We start from the raw sequence: 23297 nt of genomic DNA, 5'->3' as shown, positions 1-23297 counted from the left end.
TGCCTTTCCTCTAAAGTATACAGATTGAGATCTTAAGTCTGTCCCCATACGCCTTATGATGAAGATCACATACCATGTTAGTAGCCTTCCTCTGGATCGACTCCATCCTAATGGCTAGAGCAGTAGTGCACTTTCTTTGGGCAGAAGGAGTGAAGCCTGTGGAAATTCGCCGTCAGATATTGCCTCAGTGTGGGCATAGCACCATGAATCAACGAAAGGTTTAAGAGTGGATTAAAAAAGGTTTAAAGCGGGAAGAACAGATGTAACCGACACAAGAGCACATTGACAGGGTGGATGCCTTGACGGATAGTGGTGTCTTAACTGGCTGCAAATTTGGATATCAGCAACGGATCTGCATTTGCCATAATGCATGATGACTTGAGATACAGGAAAGCCTGAGCACGATGGGTTCCCAAACAGCTTACTGATCTGCACAAGCAACAGCTTGTGGAGGTTGCGACCCAGTTGTTGACACGGTATGAACAAGATCTGAGCATTCTGGAGAGAATCGTCACCGGCGATGAGACACGGGTGCATCACTTTGACTCGGAGAGCAAAAGACAAAGCATGATGAAGGAAGCTGTGCTCACCTGGCTTCGGGAGCAGCCGAAAAACTTGAACCATACAACAAATGCGTCGTCTTGCACGGGGACTATGTGGAAAAGTGATATGTTCAATTGCTCACAGTTGCTTCTATTAAAGCCGTTAAATGTATTTTGCCTTTACTTATTGATTTACTCTCATAGATGGAATATCAACAGTGGCGTAGTAAGGAGGGGCAGGGCGGTCCGCCCCGGGCGCTGGCACCCCTCCGCCTCTCCCCATTCCTCTCCTCACCATGCACGCGCCCTCCTTCCCATCTCCCATTCCTCTAGTTGTTCACCGCCATGAGCAACAACTTTAGCATTCTCGTGACTGTGTCATCTCTTCCACTGACGTCGCCTAGGAAGTGACAGGAGAGACGACAGGGTCACAAGGAGCATGTTGAAGTTCTTGTTGCTTGTGGCAGTGAACAACTAGAGGTGTGGGGGAAGGGAAGGGGGAAGAAATGAGGACGGGGGAGGGGCACCACCGCCCCGGGCACCTACCCTTGCTGCGCCACTGAATATAAATGTTATCAAATTAAATAAAATTATTTTTTTATATCTAACCACAGTTAGATGCATTTTTTCCCTCCAGCAGAGGGAAAAAATATATTTTTATTATCCTGTAAACCAGATGCATCCTGGGCTAATAACATTCCACAGGATCATAGAAAGTAGGAATAAAACATGCAACAAAAACTGAAAGGTCACTTGGACACACAAAGGCAGAGGCATGAAGAAAGTACAAGAAATTTATTACGGTATACCGGACTCTAGTGCAGTTAATAGCCTGCCTACTAGAGTGTCAGAAACAGGAAATACACGGACTTTTATGCCCTTTTTGCAAACTAATATATGCAAAAACTACAATTTTCATTTGTTACTTCTATAACTTTTCTACAATTATTATTGGTCCTAAGCTCACACTAGTAAGTCACTTATCTAACTCTTACAGTTCTAAATGTTAAATGTACAGAAGGGCAGGGTACATCATGGCTCAAACTCTTATCTATTTAGCTTACAATGTGGTAAGGCAGGGACATACATTTTAGGCAGATGAAGTCAATAGATTGTACACTTTCTTCAGCTATGTAGGCCAGAGCAATATTTTAAACAACAGTTAACCATTTCATGACCCTACAAAACCAGTCTGATTCCTTTGTTCTTCAGGTAAATCTTTATTGTGACATAGTCAAAGCCATTTTGTTGGCCACTAGGTTCTAGCGGGATATTTTTCTATGGGTTCTGTGGCAAGTGAGACGGTTGGTTCTAATTTTCTGCCACGCTGAAAGTTTTCTCCAAAATAACACGAGAAGTACAGCTAAGGCTGAAAACCAAGAAGCTTGAGATTCAACGAAAGTGTACTTCTAATTAAGTCTCTGCTCGATTGATTACAAATGTTTGGCCCGAGAACAGTCAGAGAAGAGATCTCATGTATTGATTGTCTCCACGGTGCAAAACATTATGATAACGGATGATCATAGACCCTCCTCCCTCCCATATGTGCTTAAAATTTATTTCCGTATGGGTCTTTGATGTGATTTGATTTGATTTACACATGCCAGAAACTCCCAGTTAGGGAGGATGATTAGCGGATTAAACAGCTCAGAAAATTCATGCTAAGATCTGTAGGATGGTGAAGGGGTGTTGTGGGGGGGAATCAACTGAATCCCGGGTCACTGTAGGACCTGATCCTTTTATATGTGGCTGTGTGATGTGTAGCACAAACTTCTCTATATTCCCTAATCTGTAGGCCTCAACTCTATGTTCCTTAGACATGGGCAAAGGGCAGAAATTCTCAGGTCAGGTGGCCTTTTTTTCCCCCCCCTGATTTTCAGATGTATTTTTTTTTCTGTTCATTTCTCCTTGCTTTTGTTAAAAATTGTTTAATGTGTTTTAAAAACATGCAGTGGTTTAACAAGTGTTAAACTGATTTAGCATGCACTAAGGGGCTCTTTCATTAAACTGCATTAGGCATTAACGCATGCCTAACACAGACTATAATGTCAGACCATGAAATGCGTTCAGGTGTCCTGCGGTAAGTACCAAATGCCTGCATGCTAACCATGCACTAGAAAATATTTTTAATTTTTTTTAAGGGAACATATCAAGGCATGGCAGTTCCTGTGCTTATCAGCTATATGACTGCACACGAAGTCCATACCAGATTTGATATACGGCACTATCGGCAGTGGCCGCCTTAAAAACAGTTGCCGATTGCCTGTCAGTCACACGACAGCACCGTTTATAGCAGGGGTGGCCAACCTGCGGTGTTTACTGTCTTGCCGGCTCCCTCCTCTGTCTTGCTGCAGCGTTTGTGCGGCCCCAGAAACATTTTTTTCGGCCAATGCGGCCCAGGGAAGCCAAAAGGTTGGACACCCCTGGTTTATAGAATCGCGTCATCGGGAAAGGTAGGCATGGGAAATGTACCGTGGGCTGGGGTTTTCAAGGCCTACATTCTGGCGCCTTCCTATTAGGTGAATCGCACCTCCGGAAGCACTTTATGATGCTTAAAGTCACTTTTGGCATTAGCCCCCATCTACAATGACATTAAGCGTCATGAAATGCCTCCAGAGCACTGGCGCAGGAAGGGGGTGCAGGGGGCAGTCTGCCCCAAGCACGGTCTTTGTAAAGGGCACAGGCACCCATCCTCCACTCTGCCCCCCCCCATCACACACATTTGCCTCTTCCCTTCCCTCGAACCTCTTTAATTTTTCCTGCATGAGCAGCGTTACGAACTTGCTGCCTGTGTCGGTGTTGCTTCTCTCTGATGTCACTTCTGGGCCCCACGCTTAGGAAGTGACACCAAAGGAATAGCCGACGCGACGCGGGCAGCAAGTTTGTGCCGTTGCTCTCGCCTGGAAAAAGGTACAGGGGAAGGGAAGGAGCGGAGGAGGGGCACCAGCACCATGGGCACCACTTAACCTCGCTACACCGCTGCTCCAGAGACACGATTCCAGCGCAGGTTTTATAGGCACCGGTAGGCACCTACATTTTCTCTTTTTAAAGACTTTTCTTTTTCAAATGGCGTTTTCAATTTAAGCTAACTTAAGGCACCATTTGTAGAATCCGGGCCTGTTTTGCACAGGAATAACACGTGAGCCCTTACCGCCTATAAAATAGGTGGCAATACGTGTACGTGCCGTAATTTTTTAACGGCCACGCGCTCATGGCTGTTTAATGGGCACATTCAGCTGAGGTCTTTTCCTCCATTCCAGCAAGAAGAAAGTTTTTATCTAATTTATGAGAAATCTCTGTGGAGGGTCGGCACGGGAGGGGAGAAGGACGGAGGATGTTACTAGGGAGCTGACCAACACATGCCTGGAATGATTTGTGCAAGTTAATATTTGCCTGAAGATTATCCACCAGAATTGTCCCTCTCCACTGAGCCTATCTGGACTATTTCCATGCAGTCGAGCCTAGTGGAGCCAGCTGCACTGTCACGGTTGGAAAGTCACATCTAGGATTAAGAACTGAGGCCAAAAACAGTGAGCATGGAGCACAAGAACCGGTCTGACGTAGAGATAATCAGAGAGGCAGCAGTGGCCCTCACTTCTTTAAAAGAATAAGGAGAAGGAACAAGATTCGTTTGCCCCATTGATGAAATTATTCATCCTTCACAGGGGCACCTTTACAAATAAGAGAACTGTTGTAAATTGCAGAGAGAGAATTTTTTTTGTGTGTGTGCAGGTCACAAAGCAGAACTATTGCAACCCAAGCTGCTTGGGGCTTTAAATCATTAATTATCTACCTTATCACCCTTCATTCTTCAAATATATATTTTTTTTTTTGATTAATGCTTACATGTACAAAACAAGTGTATGTTGCACAAATTTCATCTACACAACTGATCCCTATTTTCCAGTATCAGATAATTCCCTTCCCCCAAACTGAAACACTTTCTCTGGCCCGGTACAGTAACATAGAAACATAGAAGATGACAGCAGAAAAGGGCTACAGCCCATCAAGTCTGCCCACTCTGCTTACCCACCCCCTGTCTATGCCCTAATGACCCAATTTCCTTATCTTGACCCTCGTAGGGATCCCACATGGGTATCCCATTTATTCTTAAAGTCTGGCACGCTGTCTGCCTCGATCACCTGCACTGGAAGCTTGTTCCAATGATCAACCACTCTCTCTGTGAAGAAATACTTTCTGGTGTCGCCATGAAATTTTCCGCCCCTGAGTTTGAGCGGGTGCCCTCTTGTGGCCGAGGGTCCCTTGAGAAAGAAAATATCATCTTCCACTTCGACACGTCCCGTGAGGTACTTAAATGTTTTGATCATGTCTCCCCTCTTCCTACGTTCCTCAAGAGTGTAGAGCTGCAATTTGTTCAGTCTCTCTTCGTACGAGAGACCCTTGAGCCCCGAGATCATCCTGGTGGCCGTCCGTTGAACCGATTCAATTCTGCGCACATCTTTACTGGTATGTGGCCTCCAGAATTGCACACAGTACTCCAGATGAGGTCTCACCATGGCCCTGTACAACGGCATTATGACTTCAGGCTTTCGGCTGACGAAACTTCTATTGATACAACCCAATATCTGCCTTGCCTTAGATGAAGCCTTCTCCACTTGATTGGCAGTTTTCATGTCTGCACTGATGATTACTCCTAAATCTCGTTCTGCTGAAGTCCTAGTTAAAGTTTCTCCGTTCAAGAAGTACGTCCTGCATGGATTTCCGCTTCCGAGGTGCATGACCTTACATTTCTTAGCATTGAAGCCTAGCTGCCAGGTTGAGGACCAACTTTCCAATGTAAGCAGGTCCTGCGCCATATAATTCTGTAAACTGCATTCACTTACTATATTACATAGTTTGGTGTCATCGGCGAATAGTGTTATTTTACCTTGAAGCCCTTGAGTCAGATCCCCTATGAATATGTTGAAAAGGAGTGGACCCAGGACCGAGCCCTGCGGCACTCCACTGGTCACCTCCGATGTTTTAGAGAGGGTACCATTAACCACCACCCTCTGAAATCTGCCACTCAGCCAATCATTGACCCATGCAATTAGTGTCTCTCCTAACCCCATCGATTCCATCTTGCTTAGCAGCCTGCGGTGTGGGACACTGTCAAAAGCTTTCCTGAAGTCCAGGTACACGACGTCCAAAGACTCTCCCAAGTCCAACTTTCTTGTTACCCAGTCAAAGAAGCTGATGAGATTGGATTGGCAGGACCTACCCTTGGTGAATCCATGCTGACTGGGATCCCGAAGATTCCCTTCATCTGTAGTGTTACAGATATTACTCAGCTGAATAAAAAATTAGACATACCACCTATGTCATAAGAGAAAGGACTGGGAGAATCTGATCAGAATTGTCCACTAAGCAATGAATGGATCATGCACAGATACAGACCGATCGATAGGAATAGATCAGCATTTGAGAGGAAGGTGTTAAACATGTGTAGGCCACAGTGGATTTAACTCTGCAGCTGCCCCTCATGAGCAAAAGAGGAGCCTAGAGGGGTCCCACTCAGGCCAGGATTCTCAAAAACCCGCGTTAAAAAGCGACGGACTGCTAAAGCAGCTGTTTCGATACCGAATCTAAAAAACCGAGACATTCTTAAAAAATTGCGCATGCAAATAAGATTGGCGGACAGCAGCGAAGATTTCCTGATGGGCACTTGCGCAGAAAAAATGCCATATAAAACAAAACAAAACACACTCTCCCGCTGGCAGCAGGAGAAACTTTTATCAATTGTGCATAAAACATGCCTTTCTCTCCAAAAGATCGACTATAATTCAGGTAAATTTTGTCATTTGTTTTTAATGTAAAATTTATCAAGACCCACAGCCAGAAACACACAAGACAAGGGTATCCTACACACGCTCATAAAGAAACGTTGGCTTTTATCAAGCACGCATGAAAAATGCCCGTATCTCCCCAAAACTCAAAAGAAGCGTGATTTTACTAACCTCCACTTTAAAATATATTTGATACCCATTTTTTTTTTCATTAGTCACAGTCAAAATACACTGTAACGGCACTAGAGAATGACACGGTGGTTGTTACTCGCGGCTAGCCGCGGGTAACCCTCCAAAATGGTGATAAAAAAAAATGTTCACCGCGAGATCGGGGACAAGGTCATTCACTGCCCTATGGAGTGGTGAATGGTTAGCACGCGTGGTGAACAAGCATGAACACGCGGTGAAGAGAGTTCAATCCGGCAGCCCCCTCTCTCCCACCGGCCATCCAGCCATGCATCTCCCTCCCTTCCTCCCTTTCCCTTACCTTCTCTTGTTGAAACTGGCGATTTCTATAAGGCTATGTGCTGTATTACAGCCGGAGCCTTGAAGTTGCATCGCGTTGCCTGCTGGAAAAGTCTCCTCCGACGCAACTTCCTGTTTCCGGTTGCATCGGAGGAGACTTTTCTAGCAGGCAACCCGACGCGACTTCAAGGCTCCGGCTGTAATACAGCGCATAGCCTTATAGAATTCGCCAGTTTCAACAAGAGAAGGTAAGGGAAAGGGAGGGAGGGAGGGAGGGAGGGAAATGCACGGCTGGCCGGAAGGAGGGAGCTGCTGGACCGTGTTTAAGAGTGCTGGGGGTGGGAGGATGGAGAGGAGAAGACGCTGAAGATGGGGACGGGGCAGTGAAGGGGACAGCGGGGACGGGGCGGTGAAGAAGATGGTGGTCCAGGGACGGGGCAGTGACGGGGACAGAATTTTTCCCCGTGTCATTCTCTAAACAGCACCCCTGGATCAGTCGCTGCTTTTTGTCACCAAAAGCCGACCCCGCTCTTTGAAAATGCCTCGGTGATTTGCAAATGCAAGCAGTGTCTCACTTCCGGCTCACCACACAATTGTTTCCCATGTACTCACCTTTATAGGACCCCCCAGGGACCCCTGAAGAAGACTTTTTGTCGAAACGCGGACCGTGTTGGGTCCTGTATCCCTAGCAGACTAGGTCCTTTAAGGCTCTTATGTGGATGATTTATTTTTATGTGGATGGAATTATTTTATGTGGATGATTTCAGTGTACCTTTGGAACTTTGACACTTTCAAATAAAGTCCATTTAGGAACATCGTCACTCCACAGAGTTTTTTTTTTGTTTTCTCTAAAAATTCATATGCGACATCTGTTCCTGTTTATTCCTTTCTCGTTCCATTACTAGGTATCATGACTTACAGCCTTGTAGTACTCTAAGATGGGAATTCTGGAAATCTATTTTCGCATTTGCTGATTAATCCGATATTTCTTTTATGGACATTTTTCTGCTTGTATAACCCTATGAGGCCCTTATCGAAGGCCATATTTAAGTACCGGCACTAATTGCTTTTCTATCTTTCTTTATTTTTTTTTTCCATTGTAGGCTATGAATTTGATGCAGGACTTGGTGAACGAGATCAACATGTTGAAACAATTTCAAGAGAAAAGGGAAGATGAATTCCAAACCGTGATGAAAGATTTTTTACTGGTGAGTAGGCCATCTCAACCCTTCCTCATTCGGCAATGGCAGAGTAGCAGTGATGTTGCCAGAACTGCCTTTCTGCGGGGCCCAAGGTTAATCTGGGTGGGGGTGGGGGAGGACACTAGGCTACAGATCCGAGCTTGTGCTGGATTTTAAAGTAGTCTGCAAAAGCAGCACTCAATTACAGTGGCGTAGTAAGGGTGAGAGGCGCCCAGGGCACTGGCGCCCCTCCCCTACCGCGTGCCAGTGCCCCCTTCCCGTTCCCTGTACCTTTTTAATTTCTCCAGTGTGAGTAGCATGCCCACGTCGGTGTCGGCTCGCCATTTGACATCACCTCCTAGGCGCGGGTCCTGGACGTGACGTCAGAGAGAGCGCCGATGCAGGCAGCAACCTCACGCCAGGGAAGTAATAAAGCTATGGGGTGAAGGCAAGGGGTGCGCACGTGGCAAAGAGAGGAGCAGGGGACGGGGCAGAGGGGTGCCGCGACCTCATGAAGACAGCGCCCAAGGCGTCCTGCCCCTCCCACCCCCCTTACTAAGCAACTATTCAATTATTTCAAGCACTTACTTCTATTTGTTTGTTTTTTCCAGGGACAGTGCTACCTATTTTGCTGCGCCGTGTAAATGACGATTATGCTACCCGCCCCCTCCCCCCTGAGTGGATTCCAGTGAAGCCCTTCATACGCTTCTTTTTTTGTCCCAACAATAAATTCATGGCAATCTGAACATACACCCCATTGGGAAACAAGAAGTACGACTGCTACAGCATTGGCAACCCTAATTCCTCTTAACTTCGCCACACACACACACACACACATATACATGCTTGATTCTCCCCTCCCATCACCCCAGAAAAAAAAATTAAAATTACTTTAGCTGCTGGGGATCCCTAAGGCCCCCCAAGAAGAAATCTGGAGTCACCCAAAGTCTGCTAAATTGAAGCACTCGGCGACAGCATATTGATCCACAGATGCTGGCATTGTGAGCGTGCTCAGTTCTCGAGCATCAACTGAGTATTAGGGTGGTCCAAAAAATAAAAAAATAAATTAGCATATTTTGTTTGCCCACAAGGTTAATTTTATTCCTTTATATAAAAATGAAAAACACACAAAATTTTACTTTAAAAAGTTTAGGGGTCGAACCACCCTGCTTTTTTTGTTAAACTACCGCTAAGCTTAATAGTATATTGTAATTCTTGTGCACTCGACAAATAATCAACAGTCTATGACAGTGGTCTCAAACTCGAACCCTTTGCAGGGCCACATTTTGGATTTGTAGGTACTTGGAAGGCTGCAGAAAAAATAGTTAATGTCTTATTAAAGAAATTACAATTTTGCATGAGGTAAAAGTCTTCATAGTTTATAAATCTTTCCTTTTGGCTAAGTCTTAAGAATAATATTGTCATTTATAGCTAAGGAGACATATGATCAAGAAACTGTTTTATTTTACTTTTGTGATTATGATAAAAATACCGATGGCCCCAAAATAGTACCTGGCGGGCCGCATGTGGCCTCTGGGCCGCGAGTTTGAGACCACTGGTCTATAACATAAGAGCTGCTTTTGATACAGAAGGAAATTTCTTTCGGTGGCTGGCCACTCGCCAAAGAACAAATTGCTTCTGTTCTTCATCTTCTGTCAGAGTATTGTTATATTTTTCAGTGAGGCTTATCCCTCGTTCTGCTACCTCATTAACAGTCCAAAGTTCCTTGAAAACTGGATTGTCAGTCCTTTCTGGGGGATTAGAGAATGACACAGGGGAAAAATCTGTCCCCGTCAATGGACCACCGTCCCCTTCATCACCCCATCCCCGCCGTCCCCTTCACCGCCCCGTCCCTGTCCCCACCGTCCCCTTCACCGCACCGTCCCTGTCCTCGCAGCATCCACCCTTCCCTCTCTCCACATTGCCCTTCGGCATCCCTCGCACGGTCCGTACATCTCCCTCCCTCCCCCTTACCTTCGCGGTGCGTTTTAAGGTTTGAGTAGCTTGTTAAAAGCCACCGGAATATTCATGCAGTCGCATGCGTGTGTGGGCAGAAGCTTCTCCTCTGACTCTCTCTTCCCTATTTCCAAGCGTCTTCTCTCCACTGTCTCTTCCCCATTTCCCAGCGTCTTCTCCCCACTCTCTCTTCCCCATTTCCCAGCGTATTCTCTCCACTCTCTCTTCCCCATTTCCTAGCTTCTTCTCCCTACTCTCTCTTCCCCATTTCCCAGCGTCTTCTCCCCTCTCTTTCTTCCCCAGTTCCCTTCATGCTGCTTCAGCGTCTTCTCCTCTCCATCCCCCCACCCCAAGCACCCTTCATGCGGTCCAGCAGCTCCCTCCCACCGGCCAGCCGTGCATCTCCCTCCCTCTCTTCCCCTTACCTTCTCTTCATGGCGATTTCTATAAGGCTATGCCTTATATTGCAGCCAGAGCCTTGAACTTGCGTCGCGTTGACTGCTGGAAAAGTCTCCTCCAATGTAACCGGAAACAGGAAGTAACATCAGAGGAGACTTTTCCAGCAGCCACACGCGACACGACTTCAAGGCTCCGGCTGCAATACAATGCATAGCCTTATAGAAATCGCCACAAAGAGAAGGTAAGGGAAAGGGAGGGAGGGAGATGCACGGCCAGACGGTGGGAGAGAGGGGGCTGCCGGACCTCACACTTGTTCACCATGCATGCTCACTCTTTTAACTGCAGAGACAAGACTATTCACTGCTCCAAGGGGCAGTACTCGCGAAATGTGTCGAAAGTATGCCCAGGATTAACTCTAAATCAGTCCCTGTGGGCTATGCTTTCTATAGTATCCCCTAAAACAGATAATTATTAGCAATGTGAGCTCAATTAAAGCAGACCTCGCTCTGTGATCCCTGTGTCCACTTTCATACCTTCTCTTCACTCGGGAAGCGAACACGATGAGTATTTTGCAGTTAGCGGCTTTAAAATCTGTTCATTAATGCCTCTGTTTTGTCTCCTCCCCTCCCCCCCCTTTCCCAAGGTTCTAACACTCTAATACATTTATACTCAATATTTCTATCAACCTTTATCGACAGAGGCTAAGGGATGAACATCTTGTTAATTAGATGAAAGGGAATTAAAAGTGGAAGCAGAGTGAATGTTGCCTCCTATGGGCGACTCAGGTCATGGAAGGGAAGGGAGTCACTCCTATTTATTGAACTCCCACTTCACAGCATTTAAATAATAAAGTGCCAAGTTTCCTGCTATTGAGTTATTTTATATATTTCAGCTATACCAGAAACTATTACACTTGCATGCTGGAGGAACAAGTAGGTACTATTTCTTCAAATTGGATGTTTTGTACCTAGGAGCAGCCCTTATGTGTTGCTTAAACTGTGCATATAGAGGGTAATTTTATAAGGAAGCACCTGGCTTAGGCCTGATTTCAGGCGCCTATTTTAAGTCATGTTTATAAAGACAATCCTCTAATCTTCACTAGCGTGAGCAGCTTCTCTGGTCTGATGCTTGCGCTGTTGTTGGCTTTCCCTCTGATGTCACTTCCTGGCCCTGTGACCTGGAAGTGATTTCAGAGGGAGCCAGGCTGGTGTGAGCAGCAGGCCAGAGTAGTTGCTCGTGCCGGCGAAGATTTAAAGAGGCATGGGGGGCGGGGAAGGGAGGGCGCAAGCGAGTCGAGTGCCTACATGTCTTTGTAAATTGCTAGTGTAAGTGGCAAGAGTCGTATCTACGTTGCAGGTAGACATTTAGCCTGCCTTAGCACACCTATCTTTTTAAGTATGCATGTAGATTAGCCTAATAATCTGTGCCCGTACATGTGATCTGTGCCCAAACTGCCCCATGGACAAAGCGCGCTGTGGAAACGATGTTCCTAATACAGTAGGTTATTTGATCAATAAAACATAGCAATGATACATGCAAAAAACCAGAGTGCACATATGCATGGGGTGATGCAGACCCGGCACGGTCTGTGTTTCGACTCAACTGCCTTCTTCAGGGGTCCAAGGTGATAAGCAAATGTGGATGTAGCCTAAATAACGGAACCGACCTTCACCTTTTGCTGCTTTCTTGGTAGGTGGATCAGCAACAGCATTTATTTCAATATTATCCAGATCTCCTCCTTCATCTTCGATAGGCTGGTTCAGCCTCAAAATAAGCATGTTTTTCACTCCTGTAATATCTAGATTCCTCTGCTTAAGCTCGTTTTTGAGACCTATAACTCGTTCAGTCATTTTTACCATGGAACTTCTAGGTTTCTCTTTGCTTACCGGCAAAGCGCATCACATCATTTCAAATTGGTACTTTTACACTGATCATAATTGCATAACAGGTCATTTATGTGCATATATCAGTGATTCCCATACCTACTACTGTGTTTCCATGAAAATAATTTTGGGTCCAAAAAATGCATTAGAGCTTATTTTCAGGAGATATCTTATTTTTTTTTCATGTACAACAATCATCTCTCCCTTCCTCTCCTGTACCCCAATTCTTCCTCTTTCCTTTCTTTCCCCCCCTCCCCCCATGTGCAGCATATTTCTATCCCTCCCTCCCTCCCTCCCATCCCCTTGTGCAGCATATTTCTATCCCTCTCTTCCATCCCCTTGTGCAGCAGAACCACACCGACCTTCCCTCTGTGAGACTGATATACCTCCACTCCAAGGCCTCCAAAAACAGCAGCGTTGGCAATGCTCTGAATGGGCTGCTTCGCGGTCTTCCCCACCAGGGCCAGGCCTTCCCTCTGCAGCATCTTTCTATACCTCCCTCCCATCCCTCTGTGCAGCAGAACCCCACTGATCCTCTCACTGTGATGTGGCAGAGGGAAAGCGCCAGTGGGGAAGACCATGAAGCAGCCCAATCAGAGCACTGCCGCCGCCACCACTGCTGTAAGAGGCCTCGGAGCGGAGGTATGTCAGGTCTTACCGGGGTGAGGGTCGTTGAATTGAAGAGTCTGATTTTTTTTCGGCGAATCGGGCATCACTAGTATCAGGAATGGAGTTGGGGAGTGTCGGGAGCATTCGGGAGGGTGGCTTCAAGGGTCGATCTTAACTAGGGCTTATATTAGGAGCATCTTTAAAAATCATGCTAGGGCTTATTTTCGGGGAAACAGGGTACTGCTATTAATTATTTCTAGAGCGCTACCAGACGTATTATAGCACTGTACAGAGTCAAGAAGAAGAAAGTCTCTGCTTGAATAAGCTTGCAATCTAATCGATCAAGACAGACAAACAGGATGCTAGGGTGGAGTTACAGTTAGTGAGGGAAGGTAAAACTGCTGGTTGGAGTGATGAGCAGAGGGCAGTGGGGAGGGGGGTTATGAGTTGAAGGAAATCTCAAAAAGGAGGGTTTTCAGCCTACTTTTGAACAAGGGAAGGGGTGTAACGCATGAACTCAGGTAGTCTGTTTCAGGCAACCTGGTCCTAGAGGCATCCCAGCCAGTCAGGTTTTCAGGATATCCACAATGAATATTCATGAGAGACATTTACATGCACCGTCTCCACTGCATGCATATTTCTCTCATGGATATTCATTGTGGATATCCCGAAAACTTGACTGGTTAGTGTCTCCAGGACAGGTTTGGGAATCACTGGCATAAGGTTACCAGATTTTTTGTCTGGAGAAACCCGGACACATGGCTCCGCCCAGTTCGGCCCCTAGCCATGCCCCATTCCACCTCCAGCCCCACCCTGTTTCACCTCTAGCCCTGCTCCCCCCCCCCCCCCCGCAAAGCCTCGTCTTTGTTTTCCGACCTTTGGGCTGTGTCTGGAGTTTTTCCAAGTACGCACAGAAGTGTGTGACGTCGTCCGCACATGCCCGGAGGCCCTCCAGACACAGCTTGGAGGTCAGGGCTTTCCAAAACCCAGACAAACTACCAGGTTTTGGAAAGTCCATCCGGGCACCCAGACAATCCTCTAAAAAGAAGACATGTCCGAGTTTTCCTGGATGGTCTGGTAACCCTATACTGGCGTATGTAGTGACATACGTGTGGAAATAACTTTATAAAATTACCTCCCAAAAGCTGAACTGTGATCCAGTACAACTTTTTGGCTGAAGACAGAGGAAGCAACTGATGTAATACAGTTTTGATATTCTGCAACAGCTTTCACACTAGAATGTTTTTTAAGATGTGTCATGTCACTCATGTTCCCAGAGTGGAATGCAGGCATTGTTCCCTCTAAGCTGAGCAGAAGTCCTCCAACTGTATTGCTGCCAGTGGCGGGTGGTATTTCAATCTTGTGTTTTTCAATAGCTAGAGACAGGCAGGTTGCCTTGGGTCCTGCAGAGCTTGCCTGTCCCTCTCTATTGAAAATGTGATAGTGAGACAGCACCACCCACTGGCAGCACTGTACATGGAGGACTTCCATTCTAGTCAGAGGGAACAATGGCATAAATGATTTTCCATTGCGGGAAGGCGTCAAGTGAATAAACAGTATGTGATATAGTATCCATGAAATCCTGCTGTGATGCAGTGTAATGCAAAGGCACAGTTAGATGTTGAGTCGTTATTTCCTATGCAGTCCATTGGATTTAAGAAGGTGCTGAACATTGCCATCTCTTTGTGTCCAGGACCAGCCCAACGAAATACAGAAACAACGTGGTGAGCTGGACGATCAGCGCATGAAGCTGGCAACCATGCACCAGGCTCTGGTACGTTTGTAAGCTAGGAGACAGCAGCAGTGCATGAATGAGAGCCCCCATTCATATAGTCCTTTGAGTACTACCCTGTATGTCAGCCACTCAGGTCTTCAGGATAGCCCTAATGAATATGCATAGGGAAGATTTGCATGCCTGTCAACTTGTAGAATAGGGATGGGCAATCATTTAAAACGAATAAATGGCACCAAAAAACCACAATGCTCAACATTATTCTACAATGGGCACTCAAAGATGAGCACTCATTATAGAATTAGCACGGTGTGCCGATTTTAGAGCCCAAATTTGGGCACCAGGACATAGGCCTGCTGAAACTAGGAGTAATTCCCGGCGCCCAATTTGGGCACACGTTCCCAGTTAATAATAATAATAATAACAGCTTATATACCGCAATACCATGAAGTTCTATGCGGTTTACAAAAGATTAAGCAAAGGTACAAATTGACTGACTTCAAGAGGGGAAGAAGAAAGAGAAGTAATTAGACAGGAAATTCATTGTTGAGGAGAAAAGTGATCAAAAGGACAGTAGGTCGCTATTGAGAGGAAAGAGATAAGTGGATCAGTTGTCAAGATGTTTTAGGAACAGGTGTGTTTTTAGACGTTTCCTAAATTCCTCATAAGTAGAGGGTGAAAGTAATTGTTCTAGGTCTTTACCCCATGATGCTGCTTGGTGTGAGAGAAGGAATTCATGGTGTTTTTTCAGTTTGCAACCTCTCACTGGGGGGGAAACGAAGTTGGAATGTGAACTTCTCTTGTGTCTGTTGGTTGAGAAGGAGAAAAGGTCAGTAATGTATTTGGGGGCAAGTCCGTGTAATGCTTTAAAGCAGAAACAGGCAAATTTGAACTTTACGCGTGCCTTCATTGGCAGCCAATGTAGCTGCCGGTAGTAGGGTGTCACGTGGTCAAATTTTTTTAGTCCAAAGATTAGTCTGACTGCCGCATTCTGCAACAGTTGTAGGCGTCGCATATTTTTTTGGGAAATTGCCAAATAGGCGATGTTACAGTAGTCAAACAGGCTTAGTACGAGGGATTGGACTAGGATTCTAAAAACCGATGTAACAAAATAAGCTTTAAGGGATCTGAGTTTCCAGAGAGTGAAAAATCCCTTTCTGATTAAGAGTCTACTTGGTCTTTCATGGTTAGGCATTGATCCAGAGTTACACCTAGTATCTTTATGGAGGGCTGGATAGGGTAACTAAGATTATTGATACAGAGGGGTGATTTAATGTCAAGTGGATGTGGTGAAGCAATGAAAAAAGTCGTTTTATCTGAATTAAGTTAACACTACGTGCAAATTTTTAGGAATGCCCCTGATCCACTACTGCACCTCCTATGCAGTGGTGTAGCAAGGGTAGGAAGCGCCCAGGGCGGTGGTGCCCCCCATGCCCTCCTTTCTACCCCCCGCTCCGTCCATATCACAGTTGCCAAATTTTTCTTGGTATTAGAAAAGCAAATAATGTTAAAGTAATCCAGATGGCTCAATAATAGTGACCGGACCAAAACTTTGAATGGAGAAATTTCAAAGTATGGTCATATGTTTATGTTTTTATAATTGGATATTTTATTTTTAATAAACTTTTAAAATCCGATTGTTCCTGCTACATCCAGAAATGATTGTTCCACAGAAGGGGTGTGGTGATAGAAGGGTCAGAGGCAGATTAATGGCAATCCTGCAATTTACACACACACAGTTACATAATAAGGGGGAATCTCCGTCTAATTTAGGCGTGAGGATTCATACCACGTTTCACTTGGTTTAAATGGCCGTGTCTATAGAAAGCCGTGGTTCCTGGCGCGAAGAGCTATTCTACAAGCAGTGCTTAACTCTGAGCACCACTTATAGAATATGGCTCAGTGCTATACTTTTAGGCACCATTTATAGAATCCAGTCCTTAATGCCTTCAGATGACTTTTTTAAAAATCTGATTACATGAGCAAGCATTGTCAAAAAACATGCTTGCTTTCGGGCAATTGAAAATCAGCTGACACAAAGGGCCAGATTCGGTAATTGAGCGCCTAAAACGATAGGCGCTTAAAGTTAGGAGCCTGTCTCTTGGAAATCACACATAGGCGCCTATTACAGTATCATGCCTAACTTAATAATAATAATAATTTTATTCTTATATACTGCCAAAGCCGTAGTAGTTCGAGGCGCTTTACAATAAGAGGAGCTGGACAATCAGCGAAGATAGGTACAAAGTAAGGTTTTAAAGTACATGAAGCGGATATAGGGATAAGAGGGCTGGAACAGGCTGCAAACAATCAGCGAGAATAGGGGCACTGGACAGACATCAATACATGTAGGCAGAGAACAGAGCGGGAATGAGAGATCGTGGTAAAAATCAGATGGAGTAATGCGATAGGGCAATGGGAGCATTTAGGTTACAAATCGGTTGAACAAGTTTGTTTTTACTAATTTTCTAAAACTTAGATAGGAGGAAGAGTGCGTTATGAAGTTGCTCAGCCAGTTGTTCATTTGGCCTGCTTGGAAGGCAAGTATTCTGTATCGGCAGGCCTTTATTGATGGATGGGTGAACATGTGGACTCTGCGTGTAGGTCTGCTGGGGCAGTCCAAGTTGAAATGTGCGACCAGGTATGTGGGGGGACGAGCCAAGTATAGATTGAAAACAAAGACAGGCAAATTTGAACAGGACTCTTGACTCCAGGGGCAACCAATGAAGTTTTTGGTAATAGGGGGGTTATGTGGTCCCATTTTTTATGCCAAAAATCAGTCGGACGGCTGAGTTTTGGATGATTCGGAGTCTTTGAATAGTTTTCTTGAAAGATCCCAGATAAATGATGTTGCAGTAGTCGATTAAGTTTAGTATGAAGGCTTGCACCAATAAACGGAATGAAGTTGCATCGAAGTACTTTCTGATGGTTCTTAGTTTCCAAAGAGTCGAGAAGCCTTTTCTAATCAATAGTTCAGTGTGCGCTTCAAGAGTAAGGTGACGGTCCAGGGTTACTCCCAGAATTTTTATGGAGTTGACAGTAGGATAGACATGACCATTAAAACTTAAGCGCCTGCAATGTAGGCCAGGGTTTTTAAGGTCTACATCAGGGCTGCCCAAGTCAGGTCCTCGAGATCTACTGGCACAATGAATATGCATGAGAGAGATCTGCATACCAAGAAGGTAATGCGGGCAAATCTCTCTCATGCATAGTCATTGTGGATATCCTGAAAACCTGGCCTGCCAGTAGATCTCAAGGACTGGACTTGGGCAGCCCTGGTCTACATTATAGGCGCTTAAGTCCTTTAGAGCAGTGTTTCTCAATTCCGTCCTGGAGAACCCCCCTTGCCAGTCAGGTTTTCAGGATATCCACGATGAATATGTATAAACTTGATTTGCATGTACTGCCTCCATTATATGCAAATTTCTTTCATGCATATTCATTATGGATATCATGAAAACCTGACTGGCAAGGGGTTACTCCAGGATTGAGTTGACTCATGCCTAGCGGCACCTAAGTCCTTCTCCGCAACCTAAACACGCCTGCTGTGGAGTTAGGTGCTATTAGCTGCCATGAGATAGGTGCCTATCTTTTGTAGAATCAGGTGCCTATCACCCAATTAGTTCATATATTTTTCAATAATGAGCTTGTTAAAGCTCATAATTGAAGCCAATTTATAAATTAAGAACATAAGAATTGACACTGCAGGGTCAGACCAGCGGTCCATCATGCCCAGCAGTCCGCTCAGGCGGCGGCCCTTAGGTCAAAGACCAGTGCCCTAACTGAGACCTGCCTTACCTGTGTACATTCCGGTTCAGCAGGAACTTGTCTAACTTTATCTTGAATTCCTGGAGGGTATTTTCTCCTACAACAGCCTCCGGAAGAGCGTTCCAGTTGTCTACCACTCTCTGGGTGAAGAAGAACTTCCTTACATTCGTACGGAATCTATCCCCTTTCAACTTTAGAGAGTGCCCTCTCGTTCTCCCTACCTTGGAGAGGATGAAAAACCTGTCCTTATCTACTAAGTCTATTCCCTTACACTGTTAGTAGAGTGTAGGATAATTGCGCCCTGCCAATTCTGCTCTGTCAAATGCGCGCACCAACAAGTGCACGCATGAAGGTGAGCAGGATGTTTGTGGTGGAATTGTAAGTGTGTTGGGGTGGTTAGCGCCAATTTAGCGTGTCGGTATCCGCCACGATTGTAGTGGGGAGGTTCCCCCCCTCCCCTAGAGCAGAAAAGCAAAAAAGAGAAGTGAAAGCATGAATTGTATTGTAGTGGGGGGTTCCCCCCTACACACACACCCTCAACGAGAGCGCAAATGTGTAGGGGGGCTCTCCCCCAAACCCTCCCTCAGAACGCAAATGGACAGGCATGAAAGCGGTTAGAGCAGCAGCGCGCATGTGTCCTGCGCACAGATGTCGAGGCGTGATTGTCGGCACGCCAATGTCCAGGTCACCGCCTAACATAGAGTGCCTATTTAGGTGTTTATCTTGCACTTATATTCAGGCGTCTTTTATAGAATTTCCCTCAAAATCACCAAATCTTCCACATTAATTCCTACTGTATGGCATCTTTGAAAATTTACCCATGCATACCGTATATACTCGAATATAAACCAAGAGAGCGGGAGCCAGCAGGCCTTGAGCATTTGCAGATGCTCGAGGCCCTGCACCGGCCCAGCACATGTGTGGACCTGGGAGTAAAATCTCAGGCACATTGAGTGGTGAGATCTATGGGCCGGATTCTGTAAATGACGCCTAGAAAAAAGGCATCAGCCGTGTGTCAATCAAGCTTAGGCACCGTTTACAGAATCACGCCTAACAGCGCTTATCAAAAAACTTAGGCACCAGGGTTTTACTTGCCTAAATTGAAGGCACCTAAGTTCTTTAGAGAATCATGCATAGCGGCGCCTATGACTATTTCTACCTCCAAACACGCCCACTTAGGCGTTAGGCACTGCTAGGCACCATGCAATAGGCGTGTCTACTTTTTATAGGATCGGGTAGGTGCCTATCAGCTAATTAATTTTTTTTTTTCCAATTACAAGCATTATAAAACTCATAATTGAAGCTATTAAGATGATTTGAGCAATGAAGGTAGGCATCTCTTATAGAATCTAGCTATATGTACTTCTATTTTTAGGATAATCTTGATGAGAAGCTGAGTCAATACCCGCCTCCAAATGAGGTAAACAACATGGTACGCTGGGAAATCCTGCAAGACACATTATTGACAGCAGACAAAAGAAAGAAGTTAAAGGTAAGTCCAGTCTCGGTCACAGAGTGCAGGGCTGTGAAACCAGGAAGAGAGATGGGGAGAATGAAAAAGAAAGTTAAAAGTATCATGTCAAGTGTAAACAATTACAGTACAACATGGCGGGGGTCAAAGTACACCCAACAATTTGAGCAGAAAAAAAGCACAAAGGCGCAAATTCTCATTGAGATGCTGAAAGTTAGACGGTTAACTTAATTGTTTTAATTGGTGTTAAATGACGCAGTAATTGACCATGTCATTTAAAACCAATTAAAAAGTAATTACAAAAAAAAAATGCCACTATGTGGCCTCCGGGACCAGAAGTTGGCGTGGTTAGGAGTGACACCAGACTTCGGCATCACTATGCCTTTGAAACCCTGACAAGTTTCAAGTTTATTAGGTTTTTAAATACCGCCTATCAAGGTTATCTAAGCGGTTTTACAATCAAGTACTCAAGCATTTTCCCTATATTACTGATGCCTAGGGTCCTATCACGCCGTGATTCTGAAAGTGGCGCCTGTCAGCAGTGGTGTAGTAAGGGGGGCGGGGGTGGTGGCCCCGGGCACCGTCATGGTGGGGGCACCGGCACCTCTTGCCCCCACACACACCATGCTTGCTCCCTCCCTTCCCCGTCCCCCCGTACCTATTTAAAATCTTGCCAGCGCGAGCAACTGCTTCTCACACTGGCCTGGCTTCTTCTGAAATTACTTCCGGGTTTCGGGGCCAGGAAGTGACATCAGAGGGAAAGCCAACGAGAGCAGCAGGCTGGAGAAACTGCTCACACAGATTTTTAAGAGATAAGGGGGTGGGAAGGGAGGGCACAAGTGTGGTGCAGAAGGAGTGGGGGCGGAGAGAAGGGCACAGGAGGATTAGCATGGAAGGTGTGGGGGTGGGGGCAGAGAAGAGGGTGCAGGGGGTGCCACCGCCTCAGGCACCTTCTACCCTTACTATGCCTATAGTACAAAACGATCTTCACACTAGAGCGTTGAAATTCAGCATCCCTAAACAAACGGCAGGAAACAAAGTGTATACGATTAGCATTCAGAACTGTCTAAAAGTCTGTCTGGAAAATCCAGACCCCCTAGACCTGCCCCCCAGTCCTACCCAGTCCCACCCATCCCTGCCCCATCATACCCTGGTTCTGCCCCATCACACCCCCAAGCCTGCCCCGGCCCCACTTCCAACCCCCCCACCCCCCACCCCTCCACTGTTCTCATAGGGCAACACATCCCCCTCGATCGCCCATTTTCCGATCAGGCCATGCAAATTTGTAAAGCCCCACGCAAAATAGCCAAGTGATTGATTCAGTAACATTTGCTTGGCTATTTTGCATCGGGTTTTATGATCCTAAAACCTGACTGCTGTAGATCTGTTGGGCCCACTCCCTCCTGTCATCTGGTCGGGTCGCACCCTCCTCCTCTGTCGCACCCCTCCCCCTGTACCTTTAAGTCGGGAGCAGGCATCATGTGATGCACAGGGAGGGGCCTAAGGCCCTGATTGGCTCAGGCGCCCCGGGCTCCTCCTGAGCGATTGAGTCGGTGAGTTTGCATGCAAATGATTTGCACCTCTGTGCAAATCATTTGCATGCAAACTTGATAGTGAATCAATCGCTGTTTGAAAATCGGCCAACAGCGATTGAGTCGCTATCTTTAGTGAATCTGGCCCTATGCTGGTACAGTGTTGTTTGTTGTTTACATAGGTTCCAAAATGGTTGGAAATTTAGGAGAGAAAGAAAGAAAGTATTCTGATTCATACAAAAGAGGGTTTATATCAGATGATGTTGGCAATTAAACCCCAGTTTTCCTGCGTTATTTAAGTGTTTAATATTATGATACAAAATGTGTCTGGATAGGTGGCACTATGTTATTTGGGAAGCAAGTGCCCCGTGTCATAATATATACCTATGTAATAAGAGATATTCAAACAGATCATATATACTGGTTATAACTCAGTGCTGTAATTGTATTTCAATATCCCACTGCACATCTCCTAAAGCTAGTGATTGAGTTTTTTTTATTTATCTCTATGACATGCAGCCCAAAGAAGACATAGGTGCAGAACCCGAAGATGCATCACGCTCATCAAAAACTTCCTTACCCTCAACCCGCAAAATCCAACCCTCCTCTTCCTCCCAAGCGCTTCAAGCAAAACCTCACAAAGCTAAAGGAGCCCAGCATCCTTCGAAAGGTGCACCAGCCAAACACGTCGCCCAGCAGTCACCAAGACAAGCAGCCCAGCAGCCAGCCTCAGCAGATCAGGCTGGACCAGGAGCCCAGCAGCTAGTCACAGGAGCCCAAGAGTTTCCCACAGAAACCCCAACTGGACCAGGAGCTCAGCAAGTTCCCACAGGAGCCCCAGCGGGACCAGAAGCCTCACCATCAGCCACAGGACTCCAGTTTGGACCAGAATCACAGCAGGCAGACACAGGAATCCCAGGTGGACCAGGTGCCCAGCAGTTGCCCATGGGAATCCCATTTGGGCCAGAAGCCCAGCAATTTCCCATGGGAATTCCATCTGGACCAGGAGCCCCGCAGGTGCCCATGGGAATTCCATATGGACCAGGAGCCCCGCAGGTGCCCATGGGAATTCCATATGGACCAGGAGCCCTGCAGGTGCCCATGGGAATTCCATATGGACCAGGAGCCCCGCAGGTGCCCATGGGAATTCCATATGAACCAGGAGCCCCGCAGGTGCCCATGGGAATTCCATATGGACCAGGAGCCCAGCAATTTCCCATGGGATTTCCATATGGACCAGGAGCCCAGCAATTTCCCATGGGATTTCCATATGGACCAGGAGCCCAGCAATTTCCCATGGGATTTCCATATGGACCAGGAACACAACAGCCAGTTGGACCTGTAGATCAGCAATTTGATATAGGAACTATAATTGAACCAGAAGCCCAGCCAACTGGACCAGGAAGCCTATCTAGTGTAGGAAGCCCAGGTGGACCTGGCACCCCAGTGTTTGCTCCAGCTGGATTAGGAACCCTATCACCAACTATGGAAATTCATGAGGGTATGCCATGCTTCTATGAAGTAGAGCCTCAAATCCAAGAGGGTGGGAGACCATCCTCAGAAACTAAACCACCCCCAGGATCACCTGCTCCTTCCAGTTTACACTCTAAGATTAAGAGCGCAGAGACCGTGACAGCTTCCAGTCCATCTTCTAGGCTGAGCAGTGCTACGGTACGCTTCATGGAGACAGTAGATGCCCTTCGTCAGATTGGACAAGTGGCCAAGTTATACGGAAATCTGAAAGAACAAGTGGATGATTTGTACATGATCAAAGCTGACCGCTCAGAGCTTTTCCGATTGCCAGCACTGCAAGGGATGCAGAGTCTGCAGGGACTGCAAGGGATGCAGAATCTGCAGGGACTTCAGGAGTTGCCAGGATTTCAGGGACTGCAACTCTCAGAGGCTGGTACAGTAGATGTTTCTTTAGCAAATGTCTCTGGAAAAGAGTGGCGGTATCTACATGTGACTATCAG

General features: G+C 46.2%; 1 protein-coding gene across 3 annotated transcripts in view; it reads left to right on the top strand.

Annotated features, from left to right (window-relative positions):
• The window catches only part of QRICH2 (glutamine rich 2), a 128591-nt gene that overhangs the window by 5308 nt on the left and 99986 nt on the right, over window positions 1-23297 (top strand). For all 3 annotated transcript variants that reach the window (XM_033961364.1, XM_033961362.1, XM_033961363.1), the window contains exons 2-5: window positions 7897-8001; window positions 14515-14595; window positions 19697-19813; window positions 21844-23230. In XM_033961364.1, coding sequence (XP_033817255.1) covers window positions 7897-8001; window positions 14515-14595; window positions 19697-19813; window positions 21844-23230 — 1690 coding nt within the window. The remainder of the gene's footprint in view (window positions 1-7896; window positions 8002-14514; window positions 14596-19696; window positions 19814-21843; window positions 23231-23297) is intronic.

The sequence above is a fragment of the Geotrypetes seraphini genome, chromosome 10 (genome assembly GCF_902459505.1).
Source record: "Geotrypetes seraphini chromosome 10, aGeoSer1.1, whole genome shotgun sequence".
Taxonomy (NCBI): domain Eukaryota; kingdom Metazoa; phylum Chordata; class Amphibia; order Gymnophiona; family Dermophiidae; genus Geotrypetes; species Geotrypetes seraphini.
Note: the sequence above shows the minus strand (reverse complement) of the source record. Positions and strands in the feature narration are given on the sequence as shown.